The 21,999-nt window shown below is 39.9% G+C and overlaps 1 protein-coding gene across 6 annotated transcripts in view; it reads right to left on the minus strand.

The window, feature by feature from the left end:
- Positions 1–21,999, minus strand: part of ANO4 (anoctamin 4) — a 427,540-nt gene that overhangs the window by 27,089 nt on the left and 378,452 nt on the right. For all 6 annotated transcript variants that reach the window (XM_070454084.1, XM_070454083.1, XM_070454082.1 and 3 more), the window contains 7 exons: positions 21,697–21,808; positions 20,713–20,770; positions 20,478–20,575; positions 18,402–18,544; positions 9,013–9,165; positions 7,902–8,049; positions 1,183–1,302 (listed from right to left, as the gene is read on the minus strand). In XM_070454084.1, coding sequence (XP_070310185.1) covers positions 1,183–1,302; positions 7,902–8,049; positions 9,013–9,165; positions 18,402–18,544; positions 20,478–20,575; positions 20,713–20,770; positions 21,697–21,808 — 832 coding nt within the window. The remainder of the gene's footprint in view (positions 1–1,182; positions 1,303–7,901; positions 8,050–9,012; positions 9,166–18,401; positions 18,545–20,477; positions 20,576–20,712; positions 20,771–21,696; positions 21,809–21,999) is intronic.

Raw genomic sequence — 21,999 nt, forward strand, 5'->3', positions numbered from 1 at the left:
TCCAGCATTTATTGCTTGTAGACTTTTGGATAGCAGCCATCCTGACTGGCGTGTCATGGTACCTCATTGTGGTTTTGATTTGCATTTCTCTGATAACGAGTGATGTTGAGCATAAGATGCCTAATTTTGGGCTTACCTCTGCTTTCAACATGCCTTCCTAACTAAGCTTAGTCATTTCTTGATTTTAATTTTAATTTCTAGCTTTAATTTAAAGTGAGAGATGTGAGGCTTTCCTTCCTCTTGAACACTTACAAGCCACTGAAAGGTTATTAACTGGCCTAATTTTTACATTGTTGTGTCAGGGAAGACGGCAGCCCAAGGAGAGGGAGAGCAGGGGAAAAAGAGCAGTCAGAACACATGTACTATTTATCTCTGTCTTTCTTACATGGGCATAGTTTGTAGCACCTCAAAACAATTACAATAGTAACACCAAAGATCACTGATTATAGGTCACCACAGCAAATATAATAATGAAAAATTTTGAAATGTGGTGATAATTACCAAAACATGCCAGAGTCACAAAGTGATCAAATGCTATTGGAAAAACAGCACTGACGGACATTCTCAACACAGGATTGCCACAAACCTTGTGCAGTAAAGTGAAAGTCGCTTAGTCATGTCCAGCTCTTTGCGACTCCATGGACTATACAGTCCATGGAATTCTCCAGGTCAGAATACTGGAGTGGGTAGCATTTCCCTTCTCCAGGGGATCTTCCCAACCCAGGAATCGAACCAGGATCTCCTGCGGATTCTTTACCAACTAAGCTATCAGAGACGTCACAAACCTTAAACTTTTAAAAAATGCAGTTATCTGTGAAGTGCACAAAAATGAGATATGCCTGTGTGTATGTAACAAGTTGCTTTTCTCTTGCTGCTTCTAATATTCTCTACTTTTCTTAACTTTTGACACTTTAAATATAATGTCTTAGTGGGGATCTCTTTGGGTTCCTCTTACATGGGCTTCCTGGATCTAGAAGCCTGGAATTCACCTCAGAGCTTGTGTTTTAATCAGTCTGGGTCACAGCTTGGTGAAGAGATTTTAAAATCCTCCAGAGGACTGTAATGCATAGTTAAGTTTGAGAATCCCTGCTTTAAAGCCGCTCAGTCAAAAAGGGCTGTTATCTGAGCAACACCTCCCCGCAGCAGAGCCAGCCCAGATGAGGCTAAGCGTGCTACACTTACCTACAGTACTTGAGAGGAGTCCCCGAGAACTCACTGCCATCAGACTCAGGTTCAGATCGGTTCTCAAAGTCAGAAATTCGGAATACAGACAAGCTGGCATTCACGTAGCCAACCATGCACCTAAAAATGAAAACAGATGCTGTAATTAGATTCTGATCACCTTTGCATCCAATCCACCAAGGGTCTACTTGCTAGAAACTCCTGCAGTTATAGGTGTCTTACCTGACCCTGTCTTGTCACAGCACTCAAGTTGGAATACACTGAAAAAGCCTGGCTATGTTAAATGAGAAACAAGTCATTTCTTTTTTTCTGGTCCTTTTTGTGCAGAATCATCATATAGAACAGCATTACCCCAATCAATACTTCAGTGAAACGGTGAAAGCATTGCATAATCAGTACAAATTAGGTCACGGCTTCTTTCATAAATACACACGTACATGTAAACATAATTACATTCCTTCATTACTGGTTGCCTATACTTTCTTATGTGGGGTTTCCCAGGTGCCTCAGTAGGTAAAGAACCTCCCTGCAATCCAAGAGACGCCAGAGATATGGGTTCGATTCCTGGGTCAGGAAGATCCCCTGGAGGAGGGCATGACTACCCACTCCAGTATTCTTGCCTGGAGAATCTCATGGACAGAGGAGCCCGGTGGGCTACAGTCCATAGATCACAAAGAGTTGGACATGACTGAAGTGAATGAGCAAAGCACATACTTTCTTATAATGACCTGAATATAATTGGTATGGATATGACACCCCCTCACCAATTCATCCATGCCACAATCATGCTAGATTATGTTTCCTTCATGTATCATATGCTTCCATGCCTCTGCTTATGTTGGGATTCCTTACTCATTTTGTACAAGTGGTAACACTGTCCATCCTCCGACGGCCAGCTGAGATGCCATCTCTTGTGTGAAGATGTCCTAATATGCCTAGTCAGAAGCTTCATTCCCTTCTCTCTGTGGTGCTGCTGTATTTACTTCATAATGGCCATATAGCTTATCCTAGAGTTGACTGCATACATGTATGTCTTCTCCTTTGGACTGTAGTGTTTTTTATTTTTGGATCAAAAGAGCTATCATCAATACATTGGTATCCTAGGATAGTCTCATGCAGTGTAGGAATCCAGTAAATATTGAATGTAATGGATTTGATTGGAGAGGACCTAAAGTATCAGGGGTTCTGTCAAGGTCTGGAAGATGGATCAGGAATAAAATTATTACCTAGGATTATAAGCTTCTTGAGGACATGGCTTTCAGCCTGTGCTGGGGGTTCAGTATATTATAGTACAAGAAACTTGGGCTTTAGGGTCATATATTGTAGCTTTGCTGCTTTCTAGCCATATCATATTGACAGATTATGCAACTTCTTTAAAGCAACAAACATCCCACCTCACAGGGTCATTGTGGGAATAAAATGATATTCATAAACCATATCTGCCTGTGTACTGCTTATATACTCTGATATACTGCTTAGCATATAGCAAGATCTTAATAAACCTGAGTGGCTATTATTCATTTTATTGCATTCACCTAGCAAGAGGTCAACAAATAATTATCAATTGAAAGAATAAATAATGGTTTTCAGACTCTTTTCATTAGTATGTCTGATGTGATTATTCAAAGTGGCTGAATATCAGACCCAAGTGATGACACAGATACAGTTCTGAGAGCACATGGGTTCTGTATGTGTGTTGTCTTGCTTAAGAAAAGGCTGGACTTAGGTGAACCAAGCAGAAGGGCTCATTTGTCAAGTCACTCATGAGCGAAAGTACTGGTGAGAGTTTGTGTAACATGCCCTTCTCCCACTGGCAGCAGGCGTCCCCATCACTCCTTAAAAGGGTAATTTGAAATGATTTCTCCTTCTCATATATGAACTGCCTAGAACATGACATGAAAACAAATCAGTGTCTTGATGATAATTAGTTGTCAGAGAGGGGGCTGGTTTTGTGAAATACGGAGCAGAGTCTTCTCAGGAGCTGGGCTGTGGGAAGGGAAAGGTGCTCTGGAAACTGGCAAAAAACAGTTCATTGTTGAAATGGAATAATTATTTCCAGGCCCTCCTACACTCTTCTCTCATAATGCAGCCCTGAGCTTTACTGAGATTAAAGCTGTTGTCTAATGGCTGCTGTTGAAAAAACCTCAATTGAGAACTTACATTCAAATGAAATACCTGTCTCATGGTCTGAAGACCTTAAAGCCTCAAAATAAAAGGGGTATGTCACTGAACTGTTTATTAAGCATATTCATTTGATGTCACTCATAAATCAAGCTGAAAATGTGCCTTTAGTGGGCGTGTACTCCCTCTGGGTCCAACACGTTACATGTGAAACTAGTACATATATACATATTGTCAACTGTGTCAGTCTTTCCTCCATGCTATTTTCATAACCAGAGGAGGAGGAGGACTGTGAATGCTGGACTGTCTCGGCATTTCTCTGTCTCCACTGTGGGAGAATCTGGGCTTGCCAACATCACACAGTTGGGACCGTCATCAATTCAGGGAGGTGAGGTTTCCCACGCCTCACTGTACGGTGTGCTCCGATCCCAGTGGCATCCACGTGTCAGCCCAGCGGCCTCCTGTTACAGCAGGAAGGCCCCAGGCAGCGGCAGATACCGTGTCTGCTATTCCGCTCGTTGCCAGGTGGTCTGAGGACCCTCCGTGTGACACAGCCCCAGCTCCCAGTGAGACACAGCGAAGATGAGGCTACACTGATGATCAGGGAGAAGTGAGAGGAACGGAGAAAAAGGTATCAAAGGAGGTGTTTCCTGGGAACATAAAATAATAAATAATTTCCTTACGGGGCTGGCAGGTAGCCTCCGCAGGCATTTCTAAGAAAGGAGATTCAGAAAAACATCTTATGAAAAGGCAGCACTGTTTGAATTAGAATGCATACCTTGTCCAAGTAACGCCTGAGAAGACATATTTAAATGTGAGAATTCTGGTTTTAACATTATTCATTATTTATTGCTTTCCATCCTTTACTATGGGGGAAAAGGATGAGCTAGAGATGATTATTATACCTGGCTTCCCTGATAGCTCAGACAGTAAAGAATCTACCTGTCAGGCAGGAGACCTGGGTTCAATCCCTGGATCGGGAAGATCCCCTGGAGAAGGGAATGGCAACCCACTCCAGTATTCTTGCCTGGAGAATTCCATGGGCAGAGAATCCTGGCAGGCTACAGTCCATGGGGTCGCAAAGAATCGGACACACCTGAGTGACTAACACACACACTCATAGTTATACTTGCTATAACTGTTATCTGGGAGAGAACAGAATGAGAAGCTGACTTTTGAATCTGTTGATTCCAGGTCAGACTCACTGCAGAGCATCTTTGAATTCTGCTAAAGTAAATTTGCTTTTGAGGTTTTAGGCATTGTGACTCACAAAGCGTGGGGTGACAGGGCAAAAAAATCCAGGGGAAATGAGATCAGGTTAGTGCATTTAAAGTCAGACATGTTTTTTAGATGACTATAAAAAATAACTTAAGCAACTAACACTTTCACTTAACCATCAGCTTTATCTTTTGAAATACAACTTTGAAACTAATTATGATGTTGATCTATTTAATTGATTTATAGTTTATAAATATAGTTCATTCAGATATTCATAACCCATTCTGTGAAAATTTGAGCAGTGTCCTTGATCAAGTCTGTAACTCCTTATGAGATCACTATTTCTACAGGAAAATTACCTTGATTTTATTTATCACTACATCATGTACACCAGGTATATACCTCACAGTAATTCTTGGGCCTGCATATATCCTTAGAGAATGTTGCCAAACTGTAAGAGAATGTTCCCAAACTGTAATCTATGTCTATCTGATACCAAAGTAATTAGTTTGATGCATTCATTGAGGGTAAGGGATCAAACTGATAAAATTGGTTATTTGTGCTTTCTGGGAAAAAAGTTTAGTTTGTTGATTGAAATTTTAACTCTGATTGGCAGGAACAATTTTATAATTTGCACCTTCAATTTTATTTCACAATTTCTGCCTCCTGATGTCTGCCCAGAGGTGATTTCAGCTATCTAAGCTCTTTTCTAAAGGGCCCCTGGGAAGACACCCTCAAAGAGGAAGTGACTCATTTTGTAAACAATAAACAGTCTGATCACAGGCAGCAGAGTGTCTTGAGAGGGAAGATGACAATGTCTGAAATACTCTTGTGTACCCACTGTGTGGGGACCATGCCTCAAACCACAGTGTTCCAGATCTGGCTGAAAATGAGACTATCCTCCCCATTGTGTCACTGAAGGCTTGTCCGCAGAGCGTCTGCGCTGGGGGAGAGACTAGTTGGAACACACGGCTAGGAATAACTGAAGCACGCTGTCATAGGGACAAGGGGCCTGTGAACTCAATGACCTTGGATGGAGGCTTGAGATTCTCATCCGTGGAGGAGCCAGGGAAGCCTGAAAGAAACCTGGAGGTTGGGAGAAAGGTGATGGGTCTGGTTGGAGTACTGTTGACTTGGGTCAATTTAAATTGAAATATGACATTTCTACAACTGGACTAAATCGTGAGTGGGATTTGACTCTGACTGCACACGCTACCCCAGAAGCCTATGACATCTAAAATTTGATAATGCTGCTCCTCTATGAGTTCAGTCATCTCTGAAGCATTTTTAAATTGGAAAAAGAAGAAACCTAAAAAGGATAATAGAGTAGCTGGTGGGGCAGAAAATAAGATTCATGGAGAAACATAGACAAATGTAACTACTTGAAAACAAGAAAAATGAACAATGGAGTAGAAGATTAAAAAGTGGATGTGTAAATATTGAAGGTGGCAAAGGTTAAGAGAAAGATTGTTTTAAAAAAAAGGGACTGGAGAGCACAATAAAACTGAAATATAAGGAGGCTATTTAGATAAATTCTAATCACTATGAACCCTGTCTTAAATCTAACAGGCTGCCAAAAGTCTAAAGAACTGATTCACTATTAACTGTGCATAATATTCCTACTTTATTTTTTGGTTCCCTCTAGAATAAGACACGGAGAAGGCAATGGCACCCCACTCCAGTACTCTCACCTGGAAAATCCCATGGAGGGAGCAGCCTGGTAGGCTGCAGTCCACGGGGTTGCTAAGAGTCGGACACGACTGAGTGGCTTCACTTTCACTTTTCACCTTCATGCATTGGAGAAGGAAATGGCAGACCACTCCAGTGTTCTTGCCTGGAGAATCCCAGGGACGGGGGAGCCTGGTGGGCTGCTGTCTATGGGATCGTACAGAGTCGGACACGACTGAAGTGACTTAGCAGCAGCAGCAGCAGAACAAGACAGGTTTCACAATATTTGAAATAAGGGAAGAATGGGAATAACCACTGGAATTTAAACCCCACAGAGTTGACTATTGATGAGTTGTATAATGGCTTATTGGCACAGGCCTTGAGAGCTGTGAGGTTTATGATGAGTCCTGCCTTATGATTCTGGATTTAATCTCTCAATCTCTTTCTGCTCTTCAAAATGAGGGTAATAATACATGTCCTCGCTCCCTGAATTGTTTTGAGAATCAAACCATACATGAATGTGGTTTGAATATAGGTAAGCTTTTCTAGGCTAAGTCAAGCATAAAATGTTGACAACAGTTACAGTTAGAAAGAAATGCATCCATAGCAACGTAAGTTTTTAAATCTTTCTTTAAATGGGATGGTATGGTCACTTAAAGTTGCTACAGTGTATGTGTTTAACAACCACATGGCTAGTGTAGTAATGAACTTTATAGAAACTTCCTCAAATAACTGGATTGTGAGCTGGACCTACACTACACATGTATGAATTCAGCCGACTTCACTTGGTGGCACTGTCCTCCTTGAGGGCTGGTGGAACTATAAGAGCTACAGATGATGAATTAATTTGGCTCAAACTAGTAAGCCAAGAGGCAGGGCTGCTTGTGTGAATAAGCAATAGCCCAAGTGAGATGATTTCTGGGGCACTGAAATGATCCTGTGACACCAACACACATTCTACTCTGACCTACAGACATTTAAACCCCACAATTAGATTATTTTGACATTAACCAAACAGGGTTGTTGTACTTTTTCCCATTGAAGTATGTTAGGACTTTTTATATCTTTTTTCCCAAGGATGTATTAATAGAAGTGAAAGCTAGGGGACATGTTATGACATTGTCAAGGCTTTATCTGACCTGAAATACAGCACTGGGGATCACTGAGGTGATGCTATAGAACTGACCTCTCAGGGAGTTAAGTTTACCCACTTTGCCTATGATAATATTGACACTGGTAAAGTCAAGAGCCAGGAAAGAAGCATTCAGTTACTTATTCCACAAGTATTTATTGAGTACTTTATGGGCACCTGGCACGTGGTAGAACATTTCTGCAAATATAAAATTTGCAGAGTCTACCTAATGACACAAGGGGAATCAAATAATATTTTTACAAACTCATAAAAATGGCATAACTATCATCAAGGAATACTTCTTTTTGCTACACAGCATACCACACATTTTTAAATTCATGGTGGGCAAGAGTGGGAAAAATGATTAATTGCTCTTCCCACATTTGATTCCATCTAAAACTCGTATGCTCTATATGAATCCCAGCCCTTCAGTAGAACAGGATGTTTTCTTTGGCCAAAAGTATTGTTATATTATAATCCCACCTACATGTACTCCAAAGCAGACGCTTCTGTTTGGGTGTCCAGCTGTACACAATGGCTAGGGAATGGGGATTCCATGATGGTTTTATGGCAAACTTACTTTTGCCCAGCTTCTCCTTGGCCTGCACAAGGTCCATACTTATAAGCATATACCAAGCGAGGGATGAAGTCAGATGTGATCGCTATGACAAATGCATTTGTAATAACGGAGAGAATTCCAATGCCTTCAAGAATCCCATACCAAATTCCTATTCAAAGAGAAGTTTTAGTTAATTCCAGATACAACAGCAGAGGCAAATAAGTATGAAAACAACTGGGGTAACTAATTTTCAATAGTCCTTTCCATGGGTCCTTCCATCATTCCAAATACTGATACTTGCAACCAGAAGGAAGAATTTCTACTTGCAAACACCTTGGCACTGAAGGAGTTTGCACGCAAGTGCCAATGCTCATGACTTAAAACTCAATCAGCTTCAGACATAGGGAGAGAATTCTGGTTGATGATAAGGTAGCAAATGCTATCTGCTAAGACTGGCTGGCATATGCAGTGTCAAGCTGTCACCAGACTAGGAGATCCTCAGGATAAGTATTGGATCCTTCCAGTTCATCTTTATGGACCAAGCTCCTGATGCATGACCCAAGGTAGGCGCTCAATGAATGTCTGTTTTCATCTGGAGGTTAAGAGACCACTGAGGTAACGTCCACACTGAATTCTCTTCCACACACACTGGCTGAGCACCTGCCAGGTCTATATGAAGCACTGAATGCAGAAATGAATAAAAGACGCTGGTTCAACTTAGCACTTCTAGTCAAAAACCAAAAGCCATCTCTGCCTCTAGAAAAATGGGACCATGTTCCTGTGACTCAGGCAGACATTTAGAAAAGAGCAAAACAAACTTAAGCAAATGCAAGATCTACTTTCAAAAGGAAGTGGTAATAAATCAAATTTTAAAATTCTAGCATCCTAGGATAGAACCAACCAAACTGAGAATCTATGTAAGCACAAATTCTCTAGCACTGGAAATTATAAATTTTCAAACAGGTAACTGTACTTGCTATCTAATGTTATTTAAAGCTAATATCATTATTATTTTGCAAGATTTAGTCATCTTACATGGAAACTATATGTAAATATCTAAAGTTAGTGGCTCTTTTAACTTTATCTACCAGACAATTAATATCTTTTAAAAACACCCCCAAATCCAACTTACCTATATCTTTGGCCCTTGAAGCTAAAGGTCGCCTCCACTGTGTGACAAATTTATAAGCGTCAAGTCGAATTTCAATTATATTATTCAGTAAGGCCAGAAGTGGTGCTAGGGGAAAAGCTGCCACAAAGATAGTTGTAAATCCAAACTGAAGAACTAGGGAAGGAAAAAGAACAGAGCATATTGGCTTTCAGTACTATTTTTCAGAAGCTTAGTCTGAATATGCCACTGTTTTAACCCACGTTCTTGTGTTGGGCTAAGTCACTTCAGTCGTGTCCCACTCTCTGTGACCCCGTGGACTGTAGCCCACCAGGCTCCTCTGTCCATGGGATTTCCAAGGCAGGAATACTGAAATAGGCTGCCATTTCCTCCTCCAGGGGATCTTCCTGACCCAGGGATTGAACCTGCATCTCTTGAATCTCCTGCATTTGTCAGGTGGATTCTTTACCACTAGTGCCACCTGGGAAGCCCTATTTTCCCCCAAAGCACAGGGAACGTATCTTCCAGAATGATGGCCAGGACACTTGAAAAAGAGGTGCTCCCTGAGCCTGGAAGCAATGGCACCCTAGGAGCAGTAATCATACCTCAAGTCCAGATCTTGTTTTCTAAATACCAGTCCCTAGTAAAGGGAACCAGGGATCCTTGGAGAAATTATTGATTTCAGAGCTAAGGGAGGCAAAAGTCAAGATAAGAGTTTATTGTATGTGGCTAAAGTTATTTGTCCTATACCCAATCTGTCAAGGGTTCTTTTTTAATCATAGAAGAATGTTGAATTTTGCAAATTCTTTTCCTGCATTTATTGAGATATCATATGATTTTTATATGTCATCCTATTAATCTGATATATTACATTAAAATCTATATATGTTAAACCAGTCACGCATCACAGATAAATCCCACTTGGCTGTATTATACAATTGTTTTATTGTGTTCTTGAATTCGGTTTGCTAATATTTTGAGAATTTTTGCATCTATATTCATCAAGAATATTGGTCCAATGTTATCTTTTCTTGTGGTATCCCATTCTGGCTTTGGTATCAAGGTAATGCTGGCCTTGCAGAATGAGTTTGGGGGTGTTCCTTTCTCTTCAATTTTCTGTAAGTGTCTGAGAAGGATTTGTATTCTTTTAATGTCTGGTAGAATTCACCAGTGAAACTGTCTGCTCCTGTGGTTTTTCTGTGTTGGGAGACTTTTGATTACTGATTCTCTCTCTTTAATCATTATTGATCTTTTCAGATTTTCTGTTTTTTGCTGATTCGGTGTTGGTAGGTTGTGCATTTCTAGAAACTTATCTATTTCTTCTAGGTAATATCATATGGTATTTTTCTTTCTCTCTGACTTACTTTAGATATCCACGTTGCTGAAAGTGGCATTATTTCATTCTTTTTTATGGCTGAGTAGTATTCCACTGTATATATGTATCACAACTTCTTTATCCATTCATTTGGCAATGAACATTTAGGTTGTTTCATGTCTTGCTATTATAGATAGTGCTTCTATGAACATAGGAGTATAGGTACCTTTTTGAATTCTAGTTTTGTCCCATTATATGCCCAGGAGTGGGATTATTGGATCATATAGCAACTCCATTTTTAATTTCTTGAGGAACCTCCATACTATTTTCCATAGTGGCTGCACTAATTTACATTCCAACCAATAGTGCAGGAGGGATTCCTTTTTCTCCATATACTCTCTAGTATTTATCATCTGTAGACTTTCTGATAATGGTCATTCTAATCCTCATGGTAGTTTTGATTTGCCTTTCTCTAATAATTAGAGAAAGGCAGGTGAGGTGGTCCTCTCTTGAAGAATTTTCCAGTTTGTTGTGATTCACAGAGGCAAAGAAAAGCTTTGGTGTAGTCAATAAAGCAGAAGTAGATGTTTTTCTGGAACTCTCTTGCTTTTTATATGATCCAATGGATGTTGGCAATTTGATCTCAGGTTTCTAAATCAAAATGGCAGAGGAACCAGGTTTGGAAAATTCCCAGTTATTTTTTAAACTCTCTGCCCCCCACCCCTTGCTTTCTTCTGGTATACCAATTATTCTCAGATTTGTCTGATTGAATCTGATAGTTCTCATAGTGTTTCTCTACTTTTTAAGAAGTCTAATTTCTGTCTTCTTTTGACCGAATTATTTCAATATTCCTGTCCTCCAGTCATTTTATTCTTTTTTCCATCTGGTCTGTCCTGTTACCTTCATCTCATTCATTGAATTCTTCAGCTCCAGAATTTGGTTTCTCTTTATAATTTCAATCTCTTTAGTAAAGGACTCTTTCTGTTCATTAATTTTATTCCCAAGTTCATTGAATTACCTTCCTGTGGTTTTTTTTTTTTTTTTTTTTGTAGCTCAATGATTTTCTTTACACCTGTTTTGAATTCTTTACCACTTAGATTGAAATATTATTTTTCTTTATGTAATACCACATTTCCTTGATTTTTCATAGTGTTTGATACATGCACTTCTTTCACCTTTGAAGTAGCAGACACCTACCCCAGTCAAGAATTCATACTTACTTTGCTCCTTTCAATAGTCTTTAAGTCTAGCAATTTCTATTGTGTGCCCATATACAAGTTCTAGATCAAGGGTCAGCAAATTATAGCCTGAAGGCCAAATCTGGATAACTCTCTGCTTTGTTTCTTTTCTTTTTTTAAACCTACCTGTGAGTTAAGAATAGTTTTTACATTTTAAGTAGTTATGTAAATACCTATACAACCATTTAAAATATAATAGCCTCAATCTTGCATCATGACCCCCAAAGTCAAAATTATTTACTGTCTAGCCCTTTAAGAACCAGTTATTGATCTCTGCTCTTAGTGATGTTCTTTTGCAGCAAAGAAGGAGATGATCAGTGTGGTCATGAGTTAAGCCAAGCTGGTCCTGGGGTATGGTTTTTGTAAAGCTCAGTTCACCTGCCTGGCTGTGACTGAGAACATGGTGGGCCTTTATCTCTGCCAATGACCACAGAGGCTCGGTTCTTGGGGAGGTTTTACAGTTAGCTCCTTAGCTGCTTGCCCATCACATCTTCAAAATATTACATTATTATAGATAAAGAATGACTTTCAATAAGATAAAATTCCAACTCAATGGTAAAATAGAATAATCCTAAACTGTTTGCCCACAATAATACAGCTTCAAAGTATATAAAGTAAAAATTGACCAACTAGAAGGAGCATAAGATAAAGTCCACAATCATACTTGAGAATTTTAACACTCTTTTGTTAGTAACTAGTAGAGGAAATAGACAAAGTTTAATAGGACACGAATGTAAGATTTGAAAAACACAATGAACTTGCCAACTAATAGACACAGAAGATTATACTCAACAACTGCAGAACATTAAACACTCATCCAAACAGAAAATATGCAGGGGCATAAAACAAATCTTAGCACATATTAAATTATTAAAGTACCACAGAGTATCCTTTGACCACAGCAGAATTAAAAATCAATGACAGAAGAAGAAAAAGGTTTGATACCAGTTAGAGACAAAACGGTAGAGGACTTGAACACACCTCCTCTCATAAAAACACCAAAATCACAACCAACTGTTGAAAAACCACCAACAAAAAAGACTACACCCTATGAGAAAATATATTCTATATCCAATGACAAGAAGCTACAACAAGATGGCAGGAGGGGCATTTTTGTGGTATAATCAAATCCCATACCTGCTGGAAAGAGAAAATAACTGTATCACAGAGGTTCTCCCATAGGAGTAACAGTTCTGAGCTCCACCTCAGACTCCCCAGTCTGGGCATCTGGCACTGGGAGGAGAAACCCTCAGAAGAACATTTGTCTTTGAATGCCAGTGGGTCATGATCACAGGCACTTCACAGGACTGAGGCAAACAACACTCTTAGAAGGTACATACATACAAGGTCTCGTGTGCACTGGGCAGGGAAAAAGCAGTGACTTCATAGGAACCTGGTCCAGACCTACCTTCTGGCCTTGGAGAGCCTCCTGGGGTGAAAGATCTCCAAGGGATGGCTGTGGCTTGCTGTGGCTCACTGTGGGGACAGGACAATGGTGGCAGAAGTACTGGGGAGTACTCACTGATGTGAGCTCTGTTGGAGGCTGCCATTTTTCTCATCAAGACCTGGCCCCATTCAACAGCAGGTAGGTTCCAGTGTTGGGGTGCCTTAGGGACCCCCTGGTGGCTCGGAGGGTAAAAAGTCTGCCTGCAGTGTGGGAGACCTGAGGTCCATCCCTGGGTCAAGCAGACCCCCAGGAGAAGAAAATGGCAACCCACAAGTATTCTTGCCTGGAAAATCCCATGGATGGAGGAGGAGCCTGGCAAGCTACAGTCCATAGGGTTGCAAAGAATTGGACAGGACTGAGCAACTTCATGTTCACTTTCAAACAACCAAAAGGGTGAGAATCTGCCATCAGCAGATAGACTGCCTAAAGCCAACCTGAGCAAATCAGTCTGTGCAATTATTGTGTCAACAAACTGAAAAATAAAAGCTATGTGATCATCTTAATAGAATGTTTTATAAAATTCAATGCCTATTTATGATAAAAACTCTCCAGAAAGTGGACTTAGAGGGACTATACCTCAACATAATAAAGGCCATATATAACAAACCCACTACTAACATCATACTCAATGGAGAAAAGCTGAATGCATTTCCTATAGGATGAGGAGCAAGACAAAAACGCCTCCTCTCACCACTTTTATTCAACATAGTTCTGGACATCCTAGCCAACAGCAATCAGAAGAAGAAAAAGGAATCCAACTTGGAAAAGAAGTTAAACTGTCACTATTTGCAGATGAAATGATACTGTACACAAAAAACCCTAAAGATGTTATCAGAAAACTACTAGAGTTTATCGATGAATTTGGTAAGATTGCAGGAAACAAAACAGTATATTCTGTTGCATTTCTGTATACTAACAACAAAAGATCAGAAAGTGAAGGAAATAATCCCATTTACCATCACATCAAAGTGAATAAAATACCCAGGAATAAGCCTACCTAAAGAGGCAAAAGACTTTGAAAACTCTTAAGATGCTGATGAAAGAAATGAAGGTGACACAAACAGATGGAAAGATACACTGTGTTCTTGGATTGGAAGAATGAATATTATCAAAATGACTATATTACCCAAGACAATCTACAGATTCAATGCAATTTCTATTACCAATGGCATTTTCCACAGGACTAGAATGAAAAAAATCTTAAAAATCAGTATGGAAACACAAAAGACCCCAGATAGCCAAAGCTATCCTGAGAAAGAAAAATGGATCTGGAGGAATCAGGTTCCCCAACTTCAGCTTATACTACAAAGTTACAGTCATGAGAATAGTATGTTACTGGCACAAAAGCAGAATTATAGATCAATGGAACAGGAGAGAAAACCCAGAAATAAATCCATGCATCTATGGTAAATTAATCTATGACAAAGCAGGCAAGACTATACAATGGAGAAAAGACTTTAATAAGCGGTACTGGGAAAACTGGACAGCTACATATAAAAGAACAAAGACCTAAATGTAAGACCAGATACTATAAAACTCTTAGAGGAAAACATAGGCAGAACACTTTTTGACATAAATCACAGTAATATATTTTTGAATCTACCTCCTAGAATAATAAAAATGAAAATAAATGGGACCTAATTAAACTTAAAAGCTTTTGCAGAGCACAGGAAACCATCAATAAAATGAAAAGACAACCTACAGGATGGGAGAAAATATTTGCAAATGAAGTGATCGACAAGGGATTAGTTTCCAAAATATACAAACAGCTCATGCAGCTTATTATGGAAAAAACAACCAAATCAAAAATGGGCAGAAGATCTAAATAGACATCTCTCCAAAGAAGACATACAGATGACCAACAGGCACAGGAAAAAATGCTCAACGTTGCTATTTATTAGACAGATGCAAATCAAAACTACAATGAAGTATCACCTCACACCAGTCAGAATGGTCATCATCAAAAGGTCTATAACAAATGCTGGAGAGGGTGTGGAGAAAAGGGAACCCTCCTACATGCTTTGTGGGAATGTAACCCATGGAGTACAGTATGGAGGTTCCTCAGGAAACTAAAAATAGAGCTACCATATGATTCATCAATCCAACTCCAGGGAATATAGCCATAGAAAACCATAATTCCAAAAGACACGTGACCCCAATGTTCATCAAAGCACTATATACTATGGCCAAGATGTGGAAGCAACATAAATGTTGCAGAGAATTGGATAAAAAAGATGTGGTAATATATACAGCGGAATATTACTCAGACATTGAAAAGAATGAAATAATGCCATTTACAGCAATATGAATGGGCCTAGAGAATATTATCTCTAGTAAAATATTATTAGTAAAATAAGTGAAATAAGTCAGACAGACAAATGCTATATGATATCACTTACAAGTGGAATCTAAAAACATGATACAAATGAACTTATTTCCAAAACAAACTTATGGTTACCAAATGGGAAAGCTGGGGAGAAGAGATAAATTAAGAGTTTGTTATTCACATATTCATAGGACTATATATAAAATAATCAACAAGGACCTACTGTATAGCACAGGGAACTTTACTCAGTATTCTGTAATAATCTATAAGGGAAAGGAACTTGAAAAAGAATGGATATGCATCTATATCCATGTATACTCATATAACTGAGGGGCTTCCCTGGTGGCTTAGTGGTAAAGAATCTGCCTGCCAATGCAGGAAACACACATTCGATCTCTGGGTCTGGAAGACCCCCTGGAGAAGGAAATGGCAACCCACCCCAGTATTCTTGCCTCTGAAATCCCATGGACAGAAGAACCTGGTGGGCATGGGGTGGCAGAACAGTTGGATACCACTTATCAACTAAACAACAACAGCGTGTGACTGAACCACTGTGCTGAACACCCGAAACTAACAAACACTGTAAATCAACTATAATGTAAAAATTCAACTTAAAAAGTAACTACAGATAATATGTAAATAAATGGGTACTGCTGTCTTCCAACAGAATGATTTTCACAGCCAGGCAGTGGACTGGCTTTGGGTCTGATGCCAGTAGTGTGTTAACTCCTCACCTGCATAGGTTGGTTACATCGATGCATAACTTTGTGAATATTCATTGATACATACACTTTTGATTTATATGCCTTTCTCACTTTATATTCTACTTTGATGAGAACATTTTAAAAAATATAACAAAGCAGGAAAGTCATTAAGAAAATAACAAAAAACAAGAACAGAAGCCAGCAATTAGTATTCACTAGTCTTCCTGTGATACTTCAGAGATTTGTTTCTTGCTGCAAAGCTACTGTAGTGTTTGGAGCACTACCAGTTCTAACCCCATAACAGCTTCTTTTCAAGCACTCTATATACCAACATTACTGTTCATTTCCTTCTTTATGGGAGAAGAACCCATTAAGAGACCTTCAAGTGGTTAGTTCTCTTAATGAATTCATTTTATTAAGTTTTATTATTAATGCCCAAATTGATTTCTTCTCCAAGTTATACCATTATGCCATTCTATAATTGAAACTCCGAAAACACCAGTGGATACGTAGGACATAAGCGATCTGAGAAACATTAAGCATCAATTCTACCACTCTTTTAATTTTCAGATTTGCCCAGAAACAACTGCTTCTTTCAGAATTAATGCATCTTGCCCATCTCTTACTCCCACCTCCACCCCAGTGTCTCTGAGCTTAAACATAATTAGGGAAAAAACCAAAACAACAAGAAAATCTATCCACACTCATTGTATCTGCTAAGACGTTTTGTTAAGTTTTTCTCCCCTGGGAGATATAAAGACTGGAAAAATAATAACGACACAGTTAGCACACATCGGGCACATGCTCTGAGCCCTGCCCATGCGTTAATTTATTTAGTCCACACAAAGATGCACTCAAGTGGTTACTCTTTTTATCCCCAAGATAGAGAAGAGGAAGGTGGGACAAAGACAGTAAGCAATTGCCCAAGGTTTCAGAGTTAGTAAGTGAGGGCCTGGCATTTGAACTCAAGTAGAAGACTCTTGAGAGCAAGGAGATCAAACCGGTCAGTCCTAAGGAAATCAACCTTGAATATTCAGCAGAAGGACTGATGCTAAAGCTCCAACACTTTGGCCATCTGGTGCAAAGAGCTGACTCATTGGAAAAGAGCCTGATGCTGCGAAAGCTCAAAGGCAAAAGAAGAAGAGGGCAGCAGAGGATGAGATGGTTAGACAGCATCCCTCAATGGACATGAATTTGAACAAACTCTGGGACACAGTGGAGGACAGAGAAGCCTTGCAGGCTGCATTTCATGGCGTTGCAAAGAGTAGGACACGACTCAGGGACTCAACAACAACCGTAATCTGTTTCTGAAGTCCATGCTTTCAGATACATGCTAAAATAAACAGCATTGATTTGATTATAGAGAAATGAGATTCCTTCAGTGGAAGTGTAGCATTAAGCTTTTACATTCCCAGCTTCCTGCCACCCTCTCCAAGAGAAATGACTGCCCATTCTACCTGCTAGTGACTCATCCTGTAGCATCTCTGCTACTTTACTGCACTTACATTTCACATCTCTGACTTCCCATCACTGAGCACTCTTTGAGAGCTGCGACTGTGCCTGATTCCTTCCTGTATCTCTAGTGCCAAACATAAGCTCTGGACATAACATGGTTCAAAAGATGTCTGCTGGATACAAACTACTATATATAAAATAAACCATAAGGTCCTACTATATAGCACAGGGAACTATAGTAAATGTCTGGTAGGAAAAGAATATGAAAAAGAATATCTATTCTTTTATATATAGATATATATATATATATATATATATATATATATATATATATGCATAACTGAGTCCCTTTGTTTTACACCTGAAACTAACACAACACTGTAAATCAACTATACTTCAATTTAAAAAAAAAGATGTGTGCTGATGAATCAATCAATCATACCATGAGTGATCACTGCTTTCTCTTTGGTTCTCCAGGTTTTCAGCTCTTTATCTTCTGGTGATTTATTGCAAGGGACAGGACACAATGTCATGAAGAATGTGAAGTGACTTGGCACTATTTCTATCAATAAAGTTTCTTAATGCAAGATACCCTTCCTCTGCATTTAGCTCAAGAATCCCTCCACACCGTTAGCCTCAACAATAATGGTATATGTCTAGTTAAATGCGGCTAGAGAGCTAGAATTCGCATTTATAATGAATAGGATAAAACAGAAAACAAGGTCCTAATCTAGAGCACAGGGAATTATATGCAATATCCTATGCTCAACCATAATGGAAAAGAATATGAAAAAGAATATACATATGTATAACTGAGTTATACATGTGTATAACTACTTTGCTGTAAAACAGAAATTAACACAACATTGTCAATGAACTAAAATTCAATAAAATTTTAAAAATAGAATAAAATAGACTATCTTCATACTCATTTCTAAGTATTCATCAAAGAGCCCATAGGCGTTCATCGGCTGAAGGTTGTAGTCCTTTTCCCACTGTGGGAAACTTATTTTCCTTTCAGGCCCACGTTCTTGTCGTACTTTTCTTCTAGTCCACCAATTCTGAATTAACCTGCACAACAAAATCAATTTATCAAAAAAATATATACACATATATAACTGATTGTAAGACTTAAGTAATAAGAAGTAGAGTTAAAATACAGAGCAATGGTTTTAAAAAAATTAGGACAGGTTGCCTAGGAGCTAAAGCCTTGGATTAGGAAGGAAGTAACAATGGAGGCTATACTTCCAGCACTTGTACTTGCAAGTGAACAGAATGATTGATGAACTTAATCATTCACAAAACTGTCTCCTATTCAGTGTTGCCTTGGAGGGTTGGTTAGAGGACTGAGAATGTTGATAAACTCATCCTCCAGTGTAAAGGCAACACTCAGACCTCTGAGGAGAAGAGGGTTTGGCCTTGCTGGCTTACTTAAAGAGCCATGAGCAGTCTTACCACAGGGTGCTGACCTACAAACTCTGATTTGAGGATCCTAGAAGGTCTGAAAACCCACAAAGGCTTCCTCTTCTCCTGGCACACGGAAGCCTGCAGGTCTACAACTGGACTTGTCTGCTTTTGGCTTGAACTCAATGGGGGCTCTGATTCCTAGTAAGATGCAGCTCACACTGGTGGGGTAAGTACATTTAACCTTAGCAGTGTTCAGAAGTGCATCTTATGATATGGAATGGAGTTGGAGAAATGCATGGGGAGAGTCAGGTCTGTATGCTATAGCAGGCAAGCAGAAAGTTGAGGGGTATCTGAGAGCATCAATGCCAAAACAAAAATGTGAAATTAAATAAGAAAATGGGTATCAAAGATAATTCTGCCTAATTCACAATATTGTTCTATGTCCATATTCATAGAAGATATACATAGTTCCTTTGATGTCTATGACATTTTGATAAGTTATGGATCATACTTTAAAGGAGAATCTGCTTCTAAGTTTTTTTAACTTTATGCTTTGTCTTTTTAAAAGTTTTATAGAAAACATGAAACTCTTGGAAAAAGTTTTCTAAAGTAAAACTGATAGGGATTGCATTGAATCTATAGATTGCTTTGGGTAGTATAGCCATTTTGACAATATTGATTCTTCCAATCCATGAACACGGTATATTTCTCCATCTGTTTGTGTCCTCTTTGATTTCTTTCATCGGTGTTTTATAGTTTTCTATGTATAGGTCTTTTGTTTCTTTAGGTAGATATACTCCTAAGTATTAAGAAGAGAAAATTACTGGCATTGGTTCTTACAGGGAGCTAAGAGATGACTTTCCAAAGTGAACTAAGTTCCAGCTAATTGTTCTGGCTGAGTGGTCCTCCCTGAAACCTATTCTCTATAGGCACATTGGGCTGACATGGAAACCTATAAGTGTAGAATTAAAGCAGAAATAGCACTGCTGTTGATTTATGTCCCTTTCAAACTTAGCTGACCACAACTGAGTAAACACAGCCAAATTCAAGGTTATCCTTACAAAACTGATGCAAATTTTTGCCCATTGCCATCAACATAAACAGTTAATAGTGATAATAACAGTTTTAACTGGTTAAGATATGCTGACTTAGAAATAATCCAATTTCTTTTTAAAATCCTATTTTTAGGGGGAGGGTCTTCCTTTTCTACATAGTCTCAATTTAAAGTAGTTAAAAAATGACCATTTGTGATTTATTGCAGGGGCTGGGGAGTAGGCACAGAGATCCAGTTAATGTGTCAACATTTAAAGCAGCTTGGAAGTAGATATCCAATATTTAGGGGTCCACAGAGACTTCTTAAAGAATATTCACTTCTGTTCATGCAATTTGTGCTAAATCTTCAGAAAGGGCCATGTTTATTACTTTCATCATTTGTCTCTGACTATCTAAGCATGAAGACTAGCTCCAGGTATAATATGCATGGGCCTAATTGCTGAGTCTGCATTGCTTATCTTACTTGCCACACCTAGAAAAGCCAGTAGATAAGCCAATAGCCAAGAGACATGCTGCCTCTCAAGTAGATATCTAAGGTACTTACGGGTAGCCAAGTTCCATGAAATTATTCCAGGTCTGCTTTAGCACCATTATAATACCCATTTGCATACAGAGATCAATAAGGCATCCACTAGGGTGGCACTGCGAGGTAAGCAAACACAGAAATTCAAGAATCAATGGATGGGAAGAAAGGCTGTCTGCTTTCTAATCTGCACAAAGCTGCCCTCAGGCTGTTTAGTGTAAGTCTAGGAAACCAGGAGTGACGGGAGAATACCGACCTCTTCTAGTCTCCACCTGTTTATCAGCCTCAGGTAGGCACCTGGGTGTCCTGTGAATCTTCAACACACACAGAAAAACAAACCATTAGCATCCTGTAGCTGTCAATGAAGATTATATTCAGATTAGCACATCCTCCAGTGAAAATTATGGTATAGTAAGGAACAGGTCTGAGGGAATTAGGAAAATTCCCCAGGAATGACATAATGGCAACTTCTGGAATTCTCTGGGGGTATTTCTCTTCTGGCCCTTCTGCCTGGCTGCTGGCCACAGAGGCCAGTTTTTGCTGCATGCTGTGACTTTTAACCATTTTCTGCTTAATTTCAAGTGCTTGTTGTGTAAGCAGCAGGTTTGGTACAGCTTATCTTTTGGAATATTAATAATGCTTTCTTTTAGAGAAAACTATTTGACTAGAATTCCATGAAGGACCTAGAAACCGCAGAGAGGCTGCCCATCCTGTTCACCAAAACCCTGCACCTGGCTCTCTCCTGGTTCTCGTCTCCTCAGACATAATTCATGGTGATGGGATTCATGGGACACGGCCACTCCAGATCCTTAGAACCGCTGGATTCAGAAGTAGCCCAGCCTCCCTCGGCATCCTGCGTTAGCCCCACTTCCCATGTGAATGTCCTTCCCTCCTCTGTGCTGTCAGGGACATGGGACGTGCTCCGCGCCGTCCTCCACGACATCACCTGCTCTTACAGGTGCGAGACCCAGGGGCCTGATCCAGATACCGATGGAGCCTGCGAGATTTACACTCACCCTTCACATGCGCAAACTACTTTTTCCTACTCACCTTAGCAAGAAGAGGTACCAGGGACTCTGGCAGAGAACACCCCGGGAATGGGAAGGGAAGGGAAAGGAGACTGATCTCTTTTTATACTTCACAAGGTCACTCTAAAGGCTGGCTTCTCGGTCACCCCTGGTCAGCAAGCTTTGCGAGCTCTGCTCCTAGCCCCAGGAGGTACGGAGAGACAGGGTCTTACCTCCCGAGGAAGAACGCGATGTAAAACGTGGAGCTGTTCAGATTGACGAACTGAAAAAGAAACATTTTCAGGGTGAAGCTGTTCTCCCACTCGGACTCTGTGCGAGGCTGTTCTGTGGACACAAGGCGGGCAGAGTTTGAGAGAGGCTGCGTCTGACCCCCTCCCGGCTCCCTCTGTCACCCTCCAGACACACAGGGTGGGTGCACAGGCGTTCTAAGGACGCTGCAGCAGGCCAGCTGGCCGCTAGATGGTATGTGATGGAATGCACCATCCGTGGGATCCTCAAGCTCCCAGCCCAGCCCC

The sequence above is a fragment of the Odocoileus virginianus genome, chromosome 23 (assembly GCF_023699985.2).
Source record: "Odocoileus virginianus isolate 20LAN1187 ecotype Illinois chromosome 23, Ovbor_1.2, whole genome shotgun sequence".
Classification (NCBI taxonomy): Eukaryota; Metazoa; Chordata; class Mammalia; order Artiodactyla; family Cervidae; genus Odocoileus; species Odocoileus virginianus.